A 14,713-nucleotide genomic window follows, 5' to 3' on the forward strand; every position below is an offset into this window, starting at 1 on the left:
TGCACTTGAGTCGCTCAATGCACCTTCGCTCCTGCACTTGCAGCATCAACGCATGCAGAGAAACGGTCCCGCATTTAAAAACCAGCCGCTAAGTTTTTTTATTTTTTACTTTTTTTTCTTTTGCAGCTACTCGTCCGCTTTGTCTGCGTCGCGTTTCTTCACCTTGCTTTTAACTTTTCCTTTCCGCGCTCTCGTCTTGCCTCTGTCTTCGTCTCTTCGTTTGTACCAAAAGAATTCTCCGTCTACCGTCCGCTGTTCGTCCCAATTCTCGCACGAGCATCGCTCCGCGCATAATCCTCAGCATCTGCAACCACTTTTTCTGCTCCAACCGCCGCAAGCACACACACACAATCAACAATGAGCGACGCACCAGCAGCGCCCGTCGAGGCTGTCGAGGTCCCGGCCGTCGAGACTTCGGCCGTTGAGGTGTCGGCTGAAGAGACTGCGGCTCCCACTGCCGCCGAGGAGACGCCCGCAGAGACTGCTCCGGCCGCTCCTGCCGAGACCACCACAGATGCTCCTGCCGAGACTGGCGCAAAGGCTGCCGACGGCAAGAGCACCAAGAACAGCAGCAAGTTCGACCCCAGCGTGCTGCCCGAGTCCGAGGATCACTCGGCCATCCAAACCCAGGTGAGTCAACAGCAATCGATCCCCGGCACCACCCACTCAACCCCCTCACCCCCTCAACCCGCCTCCATCCGCTAAACCATCCTTCTCCAGGTCCACTTCTACTTCAGCGATAGCAACCTGCCGACGGACAAGTTCCTGTGGGAACTGACGGGCGGCGCCGAGAACAAGCCGGTGGAGCTTAAGAAGATCTGCCAGTTTGGCCGCATGCGTCGCTTCAAGTCGTACGAGACCGTGGTCGCTGCTCTGCGTGACAGCAAGTTCCTCACCGTCAGCGGCCCTGCCGGCGCCGAGGTCGTCGTGCGCAAGAATGCCTACAACCCAGACCGTCCCCGCAGCAAGATCGACGCCGCTACCGTCTACGTCAAGGGCTTTGGCGACGAGGAGCCTTCGACGCAGTTCGACCTCGAGGCCTTCTTCACAAAGTACGGCACCGTCAACGCCGTGCGCCTGCGCCGCACCGCCGACAACCTGTTCAAGGGCTCCGTCTTTGTCGAGTTCCAGGACCCCGAGCAGGCCGAGGCCTTTCTCAAGCTCGAGCCCAAGCCGCTGTGGCGCGACCAGGAGCTCAAGATCATGTCCAAGCCCGCCTACGTCGCCGAAAAGTCCCAGCTGATCCGCGAGGGCAAGATCGAGCCCAACACCAACAGCGCGCCGCGCTTCTTTGAGGGCCGTGTCCTGGGCGGCAAGCGTGGTGGCGGTGGCTTCCGCGGCCGCGGTAACGGCCACCACCACGGTGGCGACAAGAACGACTGGAAGAAGCGCCGCGACGACGACCGCAAGAACGGTTTCCGCGGCGGCCGCGGCGGCCGTGGCGGTCGCGGTGGCCGCGGTGGCCGCGGTGGCAACAACTGGAACAACAACAAGGAGCGCAGCAACGAGCGCAACGACGAGCGTGCGGCGGCTGCTACGCCTGCCGCTGCCGCCAACACCACAAACGGCGGCAAGCCGGTGATCCACGCGACCAACGAGAAGGGCGAGGTCGTCGACGCCGCTAACGGCAACAAGCGCGCCCGCGAGGACGACGGCGCGGCGCCGCCCGCCAAGAAGGTCGATGCCAAGGAGGCATGAGCACGACCTGGTGCCTGCAGTGCGCCGTTCCTTCTTGGTTGATTTTCCCCCTGTTTTTTCTGTATTTGTGTACTCGTCAGTTGTGTGCTAGACCGGCTGTGTTGTCATCTTCTTTTTCCATTTTGTATTGCACCTGCCGACATGAATTTTGGTACCACATCCTGTTTTGTTTTTCGTTCTTTTTTTTGGCATATTCTTGCTGTGTTTGTGTTCGGATCATTCGGCGTTTAGGAACCTTTTAAAACGAGACAGGGAAAGAATCAAAGTGAGAAAAGCAAAAAGAGATAGCATTACATGCCCCCGATACGACATATCGGGCGCGGCAAACAATTAAACAGACAAACAAGATACCACTTGCCGAACAAAGGTCACGATTCAAAGCCGACTCGATGCGCACTTGTATTCGTGCCGTGCGCCGCTCCGTCGGCCCATTCCGGTGGATGTAGTCGGTCCGCAGACCGAGTCCAACGTCTGCTGACGCCATTCACATGCGCCGGCATCTGTTAACGGGATCGACCGCTCTGATGTTTTTCGAAGCAAATCCCGCGATGCTGAAAAATCCACTGAATACAAGCCTCATCATTTGACCTTTTGCGCAGACACAAGATGCAGACTAATTTACGACGAACGCATTGTGTAGTTCGAATTTTGGTGGCTCTGGCCCCATCAACTAGATCGAGCAATTCATGCAGGCGGGCGTACTTTTCCGGCGCCTTTTTGCGCCGTTCCCAGCGCTTTACGAGGAGAGACTGGCGTCAGTGCTGCAGCACATCCGCCTTCGAGTCAAGATCAATAAGCATGGCAAACTATAAAGCTCTCTGCTGCCCAATGGCCAGCATGTTTGATTGACCTATTTGCCCACGTTCCTCTCCATACTCATCTCCTGAATGCTCACCGAAACTTCCTCAAAATGCTGGCCGTTGACGACAAGAGCCTCCCCGAAGCCCTCAAGGCGATGCCACACTCGGGTCCGTTCTCGTAGAGCTGGCGATTTCTCCCAATAATCAAATGGATCACTGCTAACACATTCAGGCCTGCTGGTGACACCCCACGCCCACCACGACACCTATGATGCCATCAGCCCCAAGAACATCGACCTCGCCGGTAAGGCTGTGCTGATCACGGGCGCCTCGCGCGGCATTGGCCGTCACATTGCCATTTCCTACGCACGGGCCGGTGCCTCGCAGATTGCCATTGCCGCCCGCGGCGATTCAAAGGAGACGGAGGCGGCTGTCCTCGCTGCGGCCGCGGCTGCCGGCAGACCAGCCCCTACACTCCTGGCTATCCCCCTCGACACCACCGATGTAGCCTCGGTCGACGCCGCCGTCGCCACACTCACCAAAGCGTTTGGCCGTCTCGACATCCTCGTCAACAACGCCGGCGTCCTCGAGCCCGTCAACCTGCTCGGCGACAGCGACCCACTCGCCTGGTGGCGCACCTTTGAGGTCAACATCAAGGGCGTGTACCTGGTCAGCCGCGCCGTGCTGCCTCTGTTGTTTTCGTCGCCCGACGGCAGCCGCACAATTGTCAACCTGACCAGCATCGGCGGCCTTCTGGTCTTGCCCACCATGAGCGGCTACAACACGTCCAAGCTCGCCGTCTGCCGCCTCACCGAGTACCTGGCCGCGGAGTACGCCGACAAGCAGCTCGTCGCCATGGCCGTGCACCCTGGCGGCGTCGCCTCCGACATGAGCCTGAGCCTGCCCAAGGTGTACCACGCCAACATCACCGAGACGCCCGCGCTTGTCAGCGACTCGATTGTGTACCTGACGCGCAGCCCACAGCTGTGGCTGGCCGGGCGGTATGTCAGCGTGCAATGGGACCTCACGGAGCTGGAGGCCCAAAAGGACGAAATTGTGCAGAAGGATCTGTTGAAGAGCAAGCTGGCCGTGTAGATGTAAGAGCGAGCGTCATGTCCGGATACAGACCAGAGACTGCGCCTGACTGTGAGGCCGATACAAACATGGTTGACCGCGGTCAGAGCACAGGGTCAGATACGTAGACTCGGGCGACTACGATTCGACCCCGACGGCTAAGCTATAGACGAAGACGACTAAATGTGAGCTTGGCGGCGTCCAAAATGTAATTATTTTCGAATTTCGATTCTCAGTCAGACTTTGTGGTTTTCCGGGTCCAGATAATACCTTATTCGAACAGTCAAACATCGAGTGTTTGCTTCATACCAAAGCATCGCCTCGCAAGGCAATGTACACATACTAAAACTGGCTGGCTCTTGTATGCGCCTCGTCTGTAATCCATTGCGTTTCGCTGTGTTTTTTGTGCGCGAAGGCCCGACGTCGGAATATCGGGGCTGATATCTCACTTTTAATTTCGTACGTTGCATTTTAAAGTACCTGTTGAAGGTCGTCAAACATGAATGTCCCGTTGATTTACATGGTTCTTACGAATGTACCACACCGAAAGCCACATGGGAACGGGGGCGGAGTTTATCGTTCTTCGTATAGCAAGTTACTGCGGTCACCAATCGCCGGTGCAGCCTATAGCCGGCCGCCAAGGCCGTCTTCGGGACCGTGTCGCCTTCATGGGACTGTGGGAGTATGACGTACTCACTGCATAGGCAGTCTGCAAAGTCTTGTTATCTCGAGGTGTTTTCGCCTGTCTGCTAATCTCCAGCTACTTTCCATTCCTTTTCTTCTTACTGTAGGACGGACTAATACAGCCCACAACACAAGCATCAGTGATCTTGTCGTGTGGAGACAGTCGGCAACTCAAAGCTCCGATCTCCACTAAAAACACAACTCTAAAAGGCCACTGGTTCCCGTTCTTTTTGAATAGCTGCTTGTTCAACTTCCGGCTCCTTTCCTCGTCCATTCTTCCTTGCCTCTTCCAGGCCCATTTCTTTCTGCACAAGGCTTCTCCTACCTTATCGGATACCGTATGCGAATCCAGGGGAGCAACGTATTGCACCGATGGGACGAAAGAGTTTAGGAAAATAAAAGTGTTTGGTGATTAGGGGGAAAGGAGCTAGCGGGTCAGATACCCGCTTCTAACAACTCTCAGGCTGCGCAAATATACTCCGTAAATACACTCCGTAAATCCGACTGGAGAGTTGTGCAAGCAAACGACATCAATGGCCATGATCCTCCTTGCGATGATCGCTGGCCCACCCACCACTTGCTCCTTCCCATGCGAGTGATGCTTTGCTATGCGTCCTGTTGCGGAGCGTCAAAGTACAAAAAGGGAAGGAGTGTTCCTAGAAAGAGGCGCATGCTCAATCCTGGAGAAGGCGCGTCCGATAAAAGGACCTTGAGGGGAATGATACCACTAGATACTTCCCCTAAGCTGCCGTTTTTCAAAACCGACATTCGCTAGGGGGAAAGCACGTCCTGTGACGTCTACGCCCTGGGCGGACGCCTTTCACGCTTTGCCACTTCGGTTCGGTAACTGTCCTCGTGGAGTCAGGAGAGCAGGCTCGAGTCAGTGCCTCCTCGTTCTCCTCTTTTAGTAAATTTGAGTTTTCTCACGGCCATTGTCCACTCAGGTCCTGTCGTTTTGTTTTTTTTGTCCATTTTTTAGGTAGTTCGCCGCGGTGTGGGGCCTGCCGAATCGGCATGCTTTTGCCGGTTCCTAGCACATCAGCAGCTTCCTGGTTTGGAGTTCGGCCGTTTCCACAATGCAGGTCGTTGGGAAGGATCGAACAAGGAAAACAGGAAAGGAAGGAGCGCAACGAAAGAAAAGGAAGTAACGATTGCGGATGACTGCTTTCCTTGCAAATATCCCACCCACAGCATCCATAATTTTGCTTTCCCCTTTTCTGGTACTCTGGAGAGCATTTTGCAGTTTCTTCGCTCTTCGCCTTCAACAGTCAGCCCGTCCATACCGGCAGACGTTTGGCGGACTTTCGCAGTACCTCCCTCCAGGCCTAATTCCTTTTTATTTTCCTTGATTATCCAGTAGCTCTCTTACTTCCTTCGTCGGCTCCGTGACGCTTTCAACGTCGTATTTGACTTTGCCATTCGCCTCTCCTCCAGTCTCAGTCACCGTTACGCCTCCACACCATTTTCTATTATATCTTGAATTAATTCATCATAGATATCTGCGCTTCACACGCCCTCTTTCTTTGCATCTTATCCCATTCCTTTTTATCCTGGACATCTTTTCTTTTTTCAAACCAAAACACAGCGAGTTCCTTCCTGCATCGTATCCTCGCCTCTAATCTGCCTTCAAAAAGCAACAGCAACACAATCAGAAACACGGACGGAAGATCGGCGTTGCTTATTTAAAACAAAAAATCTACCCAGCGATCTGTTGACGAGCCACGATTGCTTCCAGAACGGTTCTAGGATCGTCTCGTTTAGGACGTCAACTTTAGAATCTCACACCTTCCATGGCCTCACCACCAGAGGCGTCGGGCGCCTCAGCTTTGTCAAGCGACCCATCCCACAAGACAGACTTGGCGTCATCCTCAGTACCCGCAGTTTCTTCATTAGAAAACGTCGACGGTGGCGCCAATGAGAAAAAGGAAAAGTTCCTAGAAACCGGCGACGCGGCCTCCCCCCACGAATCCGACGACAGCAGCGACGATGACAGTAGCAGCAGTAGCAACGGCAGCCGCTACCGTGCCAAAGAAACCCAGGCTAGTAACAAAAAGTCCCGGTCCCGTTCCATTATCTCGCGCTCATTATCTCGAACCCGGTCTCGAACCCGGTCACGGACGCACTCCGTAGCCGACGGCACAGCACCCGTCACACGGACAGTCTCTGAAGTCCGCGGCGGCGTCTATTTCACTCGCGACGTTGAGATTGACGGAATCGAGCGGGAGGAAGAGGGCGAGCGTGCCGGCCTGTCGCATTCGAATGCTGGAGGCAATATTGACGTCGAAAAGGGTGCCGGTAACGACGGCAGCAACCTCAGCCCGGGCGGCGGCGGCGGTGCAGAAAAGAGCGGCGGCGGTGCGGGCGGTGGTGCTGGTGATGATGCAGACCCCAACTTGGTCAAGTGGGAGGGACCCGATGACCCGGAGAACCCCAAGAACTGGACCATTAGCAGAAAATGGGCGGCCGTCTTTGTCGTCAGTCTCTTCACCTTCATCTCGCCCGTGTCGTCCAGCATGGTTGCACCTGCCCTGCCGGATATTGGCCGCGAGCTCGACATCACCAGCTCCGTCGAGCAGCTGTTGACGCTGTCCATCTTTATTCTGGCGTATGCCGTCGGTCCGTTGTTCCTCGGCCCCCTGAGTGAGCTGTACGGCCGCGTCATTGTCCTGCAGCTCAGCAACCTGCTGTACTTCTTCTTCAACCTCGGCTGCGGCCTGGCCAAGACCCGCGGACAGATGATTGCCTTCCGCTTCCTGTCGGGCTTTGGCGGTTCAGCTCCGCTCGCCATCGGTGGTGGCGTTCTTGCCGATCTCTTCACCGCTGAGCAGCGTGGCCGCGCTCTCTCCATGTACTCGCTGGCACCACTCTTGGGCCCGGCCGTGGGACCTATCGCCGGTGCCTTTATTGCCCAGAACACCAGCTGGCGCTGGGTCTTTTACTCTACCACCATTGCGGACGGCATCATTCAGTTTGCCGGACTGTTCTTCTTGCGCGAGACGTTTGCGCCGGTTTTGCTGACGTGGAAGCGCAACCGCCTTCGCAAGGAGACGGGCAACGACGCACTCTATACGGCGTTTGACGAGGCGCGTGCTGGCGGCGTCTGGCACACCCTGCGTATCGCACTCATCCGGCCCTTCATCATGGTGAGCTCCCAGCTTATCATCCAAGTCCTTGCCTTGTATATGATGTACCTTTACGGCATCATGTACCTGGTCCTGGCGACCTTCCCGTCCCTGTGGACAGAGGTCTACCACGAACGCCAGGGCATCGCGGGTCTCAACTACATCGCGCTGGGCGTGGGCTTGTCCGCGGGCGCCCAGGTCATGGCTCCGTTGCAAGACCGCGTCTATGCATACCTCAAGCGGCGGTATAATGTGTCTGTCGGCCGCCCCGAGTTCCGTGTGCCCATCATGGTCCCCGGCTCAATCCTTGTCCCCGCGGGCCTCTTGATTTTTGGCTGGACGGCCGAGTACAAGACCCACTGGATCGGACCCAACATTGGCGCCGCCTTGTTGGCCAGCGGCGTCATCATCGGCTTCCAGTGCATCCAGGGCTACCTTGTCGACACGTACACGCGGTATGCGGCCAGCGCTGTGGGCGCTACGACTGTTCTGCGCTCGATTGCCGGTTTTGGCTTTCCCCTCTTTGCCCCGAACCTATACTCCAGCCTCGGCTACGGCAAGGGCAACACCGTTCTGGCGGCCATTGGCATTGCTGTCGGATGGCCGGCACCGTTTCTGCTTTGGAAATATGGGCCATATCTGCGGGCAAAGAAGTCCAGCTTCCAGGGTTAAATTGATTTTCAAAATTCCCTAATATTAAAAGCTGAAGGGTGTGTGAAAGAAAGAATAACAGCAAGCGAGCTGATGAATCTTTGTCACATATTGGTTTCGTTTTCGAAAGTCACTTGCAATGTGAGGCGTGGTTGGGTAGAATTTGTTAGACGGCGGGAAACAAACAGTGTGTAAAATAATAATCGCAGAATAATACCATTTTAATGTTAATAGAATAAGAAGCACCTGCACGAAATAGGACGAATGTCCGAGACGAGAAAATCAAAACAGGTAGGCCTGGTCGTTGAGGAACAGTAAATCCAGTAGCCGACAGTGAACAGCCACAAAAGGCGTTCAGGTCATCGCCAACATCAACATCCCTTACCAATCATCCCATGGATAGCTCCAGGCGATACGTACTTGCACTCGCCCTGGGCACCCACAGCCGAGAGGTTCGGGGCGGGCTGAAGGGCAATATCCCGAAAGTCGATGTTATAACAAGGCTGCCGAGTTGAGCACGATATCCGAGCAGTCCGATTGTTGCTGGTGTTGATTTCGGCAGAGCGACTGTTTTTGGCATTTAATGTCCCCGTGAAGTTGCGAAACGCGATGTTGCTTATTAGTATATTGGATGTTCCTGGGTACGATCCTAGGCACGACACATTAGATGAGTCCCGGTTATGTCAATATGGAGAGAAGTCCGTGATGCAGGAGTGGACATAGCCTCGCTCTTCTCCGTCTGTCCATGTTCCTACCATTGTTTCCGCTGTCTTGATCGATAGCGGGGCCACTGCCTGCGCCGTCGAGGTGGAAATTAGCAAAGACCACGTTGGTCACGCTTCCTCGGCCACCGCCGTTCGGCTTTCCAGCGCTTTCATAACTTCCACGCGGCTGAAAGACGGTCTCGCCCACCCAGGTCTTGATGTAGGCTGAGTTGTGCATGTCGCTGTTTCGAGCAATGAGGCGGACATCTGTGACGACCACATTGGCAACAGATGAGTCTTCCTCCGGATATTGGCCAAGGCTTCCAATGGCCACGCCATTGCCTCCGTGTATTGTCAACTGCACAATGCCATGTCAGATACGGATGAGCCTCTGCGCACATTCTGGAGTGCGTGTACGACCGAACACAAGGGAGCAGATGAAGGGCTGCCTCACATTCTGATAGTAGATGTTGAAGGACCTTGGTTTGATTGCAATTGCATCATCGCCTCTAGAGGATTGCCATTGTCAGCGAACAACGCCTAAGCCAACATATATACAATACATGTAACAGTCGTCACGGTACCCTTGAGGCTCTGTTAGCTCGACTGTCTGCCAGCAAAAGAAGCAGACACAAGCGCGGGTCAACGGCAGAAATAAAAACAAACTGGAGTGTTCTCCACACTCACGTACCTTGATAAACAAAATTGGTCAGGGCTACGTTGTGTGCGTCCATGGTATCGAAACCGTCTGTGTTCTGAACCCAGTTCTTGCCTGGTGGAGCTGTCGTTGCGGTGTTGTTCACGTAAATGTCATCGAACCATAGATTGCTGCCATTCATCACATTGATGCTCCACAGAGGCGACTGGACCACAGAGACTAAGTTGTTAGACAAGCAGATGAGGGATGATCGACAGCCATCAGACCACTGGTTGCTCTTTCAAAGCTTTCCGGAATAGCGATCACTTACAGTGCCGGACAACCACGTCGCTGACGTTCCAAAGGACAAATGGCATTGGACGGCCAACCTGTGTGACGCCCTGTTCGACCGCATACCAGCTGTCTCCTCCGCCATCGATGCCGCCTGTCCCGTGTCCGTTTATTGATATTCTTTCGCCAGAGAGTACGAAGCCAGCTTGATGGTTTTGGAAGGCAATGGGATACCCATTGGCACGCCAGTACGTGAGGTTGGTGGAGAACTGTAGTACACGGTCAATACTGGGAGAGCCCCTCCGTGACCATATGGCCTGGATCCGGAAGAGTGCTCACCTCCCATACACCATGCCAGTGCACGGTTACGTCCTTGACAACTAGGTTGAGGCGAGAGGCTATGGTGTACCTCGCGCCCTTGGGAAAAACGACCGTGCCGCCGCCATCGCAGTCAGCAAACGCCTGTAGGATCTGAGGAACGTCATCCACAACAACAGCACCGAAGCCAGTGGTTTCGGCCTGCTGCCGGATCGGCGTGACAACACAAACTCTGCCATCTGCAGCAGGGCTTCGTGGCTGGAGCATCGCCAAAGGATGCAGACCTGAGGCCATTACGCCTAGAGGAAGCATCGTTGCTATCACAACTGCTGACGCAAGCATCGTGACCATCGTTCGTAGGGCTTGCACGGCGATCGTCAGACTTTCTGGTCACGAAAGAAAAATAATCTCATACCCCAGATTCTGTCCCAGTGGAGAGGTGCTTTTCGATCAAAGCAATGCAAGGCCAGTACCAGGCAATATCAAGCCGCTCGCCAAGCCACCGCCATCCCGTCGTCTTCCATCCACCTCTCGCTGTCGCTACATCTCTGACCTCGGACTTTTGTAGTCTCACTGCTACGAGAAACGGAGAGGATGAGAAGGGAGAAGGGAAGAAGTATGTAGAACAAATCTTGTACAGGTTAAGCTTCTCCACCTCACGGGATTTGAAGTGGTTTGCTCCTTCCCATCAGTATAGCCAATGTTTATTTCTCCGTCAAGGCACACGTGCCTCTCAATGCATTGTAACGCGACGCCCCCAAATTTGGGGATTTGGTTAATTCAAGTGGTCAAAACCCCACACAAAACCAACCGCTGCCGCCTGTGTGTGGTTTCAATGTGCCCACCACCTTCGTACCTGCCGAGCAACAACAGTACACACCTAGGCCACGCCGTAGCACCTTCCGTCTCAACGCTGCTGTTGCGGCGTTCATACTTGCCAGCTGCGACTGCCGTGGAACTGGAGAAACTCTACCTCTGTAGGCCCTTCGAGGTAATCATCCCGTCGTGCCTTCCCTGCGCATCATATTTTGGGGCTCCGTGGCTTGCTCTCCTCAAAGGTATTATTTGTGGGAAGGCGCGGTTTCCATGCGGCTGTCCCGTTCAAGAAGGAGAGACACACCAAGGCGATCCACCAAAGCCAAAGTACCCCTTGTCTCTTTTCTGTCTCTCATTCTCTGTCACCCAACCAACTTGTCTTCGTTTTAAACCTCTTCCATCTTGCTTCCCCATTGTATATCATACCGAGGCCGTCTAAGAAGCTCCGACACTGTCGTCCGTCTCAACCTCTGTACCACAAGTCCCAGGTCCAACGTTCTTCAACTCATATCCTTGTCGCCGCCCAGTCACGGAGTATTCCGTTCCTCCAAGACTCGAGACCAGCATCGAAATAGGCTCAAGTCGTGGCGATCTGGCGATCTGGCGATTTGTCAGGTTAACCTTTACGCTTTCATTGGCCATTGATACTCTCGGGGCACCGCTTTTGCTACCGAACCTACGATGTCCCAGTAGCGGTTGCACACTTTCAGGTTCAGGTAAGAAGCCTCATCCGTCTCTTATTCCCTTCTCGTCCATAATTTTCGACGCCCGTGGCTGCACAACATCATCGCCCGCTGGGCCCACGTATTCTTTGCCTCCTGCCTGGGCATCTACCACAGCGAAAGAATGTAAAGGAATAGGTGCCCAAGGCCAAAATGGGGTGACCGTAGGTATGGCTCAGTGAAAGAAAAGAATAAAGAAGATAGGAATTTAAGTATGCTTAAGTTCTCAAGACTTTCGCTTAGGCGACCGTTCTACGATACGTGGCCGCCTACGAAAGGATTCTTATATATTCCTTTTAAGTGAAGTTTGCAGAGTTTTTGCAGAGTTTTCTTAGTTCCGTCGCTCGTCGCTCTAAGGCGCGTCAGCGACAATGGAACTTGTTCCTTTTCGCCTTATGTACGATCGGAACTCTGATTGAGCTTTTGACCTACCTCGGCTACTTGGGTAAGTTTGATAGGCGAATACTTGCCGAATCTCTTTCTCCCTTACATTATCCCCCCCTTTCAATAATATCGTCCCGATATTTGAAAAAGGTCAAGGCTTCATTTGCCCTTGAGTCTGCGACGGGACTGAGACCAAGAGCCCATGCATCTGCATCAGAGCAGTGGCGTAGCTTGCGCATCAGAGCCATCGCGTAGCAGTTACAGGGTCCTACGTGGAGAAAACCTTGGTAAGTGCGCGTGCCCCTCCCCTTATAGTCGGCGACCCGACGACTTGGAGTCGTAGATGGATCGTAGTCAATATAAGGGATTTGTTGTGAACATACCGGATGCGGTAGTATTCAGAAGTGACTATAAGGTTAGGCGAGAGTGAGGTTAAAGAACGACGAAGGCTAGGCGAAGGCCTTACGACCGGCCAGGCGATAGGTATAAATACTCCTCGCGCCCCCCTACCTTACCTCCGCCAACTCTCCCTCTTACACACCACGTATCGACAATTCGGCGCCGGTGTGGCGCCTTTTCTAACCTCGTTAAACCACAACAACACCACTTTCGTCGTCTTTCACTCGTTAACAACACTTACATCCGTCGCAACCATGGCCCCGGGTGCCCTCTCCATCGACGGGGAGTTTAGTAAGGAAGAGGTGACCGCCGCCGTCACTTTTAATGAGGCTGCGGGCTGGCAACTGAAGCCTGGCCGTGACGACAAGGGTGTAAGTACTGAAAACAGTTTCTAGTTCGGCGATAAACTAACGAGAGGCAGGCGCCGTGTCTTCGTTGCGTGGCCCGGTCCGGCCAGGACATTACGGTCAAGTACCCGTGTGTACGGGCCACTGGGAAGGAGATTTGCGTTGGGTGTTCGGTGGAAGGCAAGAGTTGCCACCCAGTGAGTCTCAGACCCGTCTCCGATTGTTCGCCGTTATACTGACTGTCTCTTGCCAGATCCCAAGCGACTTGCGCGGGCTGTGTCAGCTCGTCTGGAACTCTCAACAAGACCTGCGATCGAAGTACGATGCATATAAGAACCAAAGCGGAACCATAACCAGCGAAGTTAAGGCGAAAGAGCTCGCTCTGCTCTACGCCAAGATTCTACTGGCGTCGGACACGCTTCGGCGTGCCACCGGCGTCTCGTCGGCTTCCTCCCCAAAGGTAAAGGATAGAGTTATTTATAAGGCGGTCGAGCCCGCCGTCCCCGACGTCGTGATAAATAACAGACTACTTCGCTTACAATGCCTCCTTACGTTGTCGTCAACCAGTCTTAACCTGTTCTCAGACGAGTATAAGTCGGAGGTCAAGGACCTCCTCAAACAAACTCGCCTCGTCAGCAAGTCCACTCCTACCCAAGAGTGGACCGACGCAGGAAGAGCTCTTGCTCGCCTCGTAAGTTTCGTCTCCTCATCTCCGATCGGTCTGCGACTTGCTTCTGACTATGTGTAGAAGAATAACAGTGCTCCGTGCGATAATTCGCGGCGGTTCGTGCAGGAGTTTATGAACGGCACCTTCGGCGTCTACGACGCTACGAAGGCGGTTAAACGACTGGTCGCAGTTCATGACCACATCGAAACCGGCCCTGCGTCTGTCCTTCAGTTCCCCGCTCCTCCCATTCCCAGTGGGAAGGGGACTCGGGCCGCTCGGCCCGGTCAGGCTGCGCCGTCCCGTCGTAAGTCTTAGGTTTGTAGGAGGTTGGCCGGCGCTGGGTAAGCAACTGGCAAGGAGTTTAGGTGTTTGGAGTTTGAGTTTAAGGAGGATTAGAGTATTGCCTGGTAGTGGCGACAGATTAGCGACAGGTAGTCGACTGGAGCAAGCCGTAAGGCTTAGCTGTGATGCATTTGCGATGATTTATTTGTTTATTTCGAAGATTTTAACCATAGTTTGAATCAGAGTCGTCTCTTTATCGGTTATCCGTCGCCACGTAATCTTCCCACTTCTTGTGCCTGTGTGTAGCCTTTTTAAGGTAACGAGAGAGAATAGCCTTTGTATTTTCAAGATTTTGCGTTGACTCCCACGTATTGTACCCAGCCGGCCAGCCTTTCCATTTCACAAGGTATTCGATCGTAGATCGATCGCCTCTGTGGGTAACGATATCCTCTACTTCCCATTCCTCTTGCTCTTCAACAAGTTCAGGCAGTGGCATTGAAGACTGGTAGGCGACTTCACTGCGATCCGACCACGGTTCTATGAGTGAAACTGGGAACACGTGGAGACGTGCGTACTTTGTAGGCATTCGTCGCGTTCTTCGAGACCGTCGGTTTGGGTGGGGTCGGCTTTTTCTCGCCATCTGATCCGTCGGGCCAAACTCGTGGTCGTGGTGAATAGGCTGTTCCAGCTGAAGACCCGGGACTACCAAGCCTGACCACCCGGCCTGGGCTGGGCCTCTCTCAATCAGCGTACCGCCCTGGGCACAAAGCAAAGTCCTTTGATCTCGGCTCTTGTCCCCACCATACCAGCAGACCAGCCCGCATGTGTTGCACCCTTCCCCTCCCCTTGCCCAGGCCCCATTACGTTTTTATTCACAAACAAGTGTGCTTCGACCGCCGCTTTTCTCTCTCAGATATGTATTCGCGAAACGATGTGGGTGTGTGGCTGCGCTCTTTTACTGACCAGGCATCTATGTATTGTTAAAAGTGAAGCACGACCTTTTTCCACTCCCGGTACCCGCGCGAATTCTCGTACGACATACGACGTACTTTTCCGACTTTTGCGCATCTCGAGGCTTTTTCTCGAGAATCGACTCTTCACCGTCAACAAGCACTCA

At 54.2% G+C, this 14,713-nt stretch overlaps 5 protein-coding genes across 5 annotated transcripts; 4 read left to right on the plus strand and 1 right to left on the minus strand.

Annotated features, from left to right (window-relative positions):
* Positions 1 to 357: 357 nt before the first annotated feature.
* SPSK_03380 (lupus La protein) lies at positions 358 to 1,698 on the plus strand (the record flags this gene model as incomplete). Its single annotated transcript, XM_016730218.1, has 2 exons — positions 358 to 630; positions 721 to 1,698. 2 exons carry the CDS (start codon positions 358 to 360, stop codon positions 1,696 to 1,698), a joined length of 1,251 nt encoding a protein of 416 aa, XP_016585161.1.
* A 910-nt stretch (positions 1,699 to 2,608) lies between these two features.
* Positions 2,609 to 3,593, plus strand: SPSK_03512 (oxidoreductase, short chain dehydrogenase/reductase family; the record flags this gene model as incomplete). The annotated part of the gene is made up of 2 exons (XM_016730350.1): positions 2,609 to 2,666; positions 2,731 to 3,593. 2 exons carry the CDS (start codon positions 2,609 to 2,611, stop codon positions 3,591 to 3,593), a joined length of 921 nt encoding a protein of 306 aa, XP_016585162.1.
* A 2,453-nt stretch (positions 3,594 to 6,046) lies between these two features.
* Positions 6,047 to 8,050, plus strand: SPSK_03164 (MFS multidrug transporter; the record flags this gene model as incomplete). The annotated part of the gene is made up of 1 exon (XM_016730005.1): positions 6,047 to 8,050. One exon carries the CDS (start codon positions 6,047 to 6,049, stop codon positions 8,048 to 8,050), a length of 2,004 nt encoding a protein of 667 aa, XP_016585163.1.
* Positions 8,051 to 8,400: 350 nt separating this feature from the next.
* Positions 8,401 to 10,330, minus strand: SPSK_03185 (galacturan 1,4-alpha-galacturonidase C; the record flags this gene model as incomplete). The annotated part of the gene is made up of 6 exons (XM_016730026.1): positions 8,401 to 8,678; positions 8,785 to 9,091; positions 9,188 to 9,242; positions 9,421 to 9,610; positions 9,702 to 9,930; positions 10,001 to 10,330. The coding sequence occupies 6 exons, from the start codon at positions 10,328 to 10,330 to the stop codon at positions 8,401 to 8,403; spliced, it is 1,389 nt and encodes a 462-aa protein (XP_016585164.1).
* A 2,224-nt stretch (positions 10,331 to 12,554) lies between these two features.
* Positions 12,555 to 13,629, plus strand: SPSK_03470 (uncharacterized protein; the record flags this gene model as incomplete). Its single annotated transcript, XM_016730308.1, has 3 exons — positions 12,555 to 12,671; positions 12,718 to 13,338; positions 13,396 to 13,629. The coding sequence occupies 3 exons, from the start codon at positions 12,555 to 12,557 to the stop codon at positions 13,627 to 13,629; spliced, it is 972 nt and encodes a 323-aa protein (XP_016585165.1).
* Between the last annotated feature and the right edge of the window lie 1,084 nt (positions 13,630 to 14,713).

The sequence above is a fragment of the Sporothrix schenckii genome (assembly GCF_000961545.1).
Source record: "Sporothrix schenckii 1099-18 chromosome Unknown Cont47, whole genome shotgun sequence".
NCBI classification, from domain to species: domain Eukaryota; kingdom Fungi; phylum Ascomycota; class Sordariomycetes; order Ophiostomatales; family Ophiostomataceae; genus Sporothrix; species Sporothrix schenckii.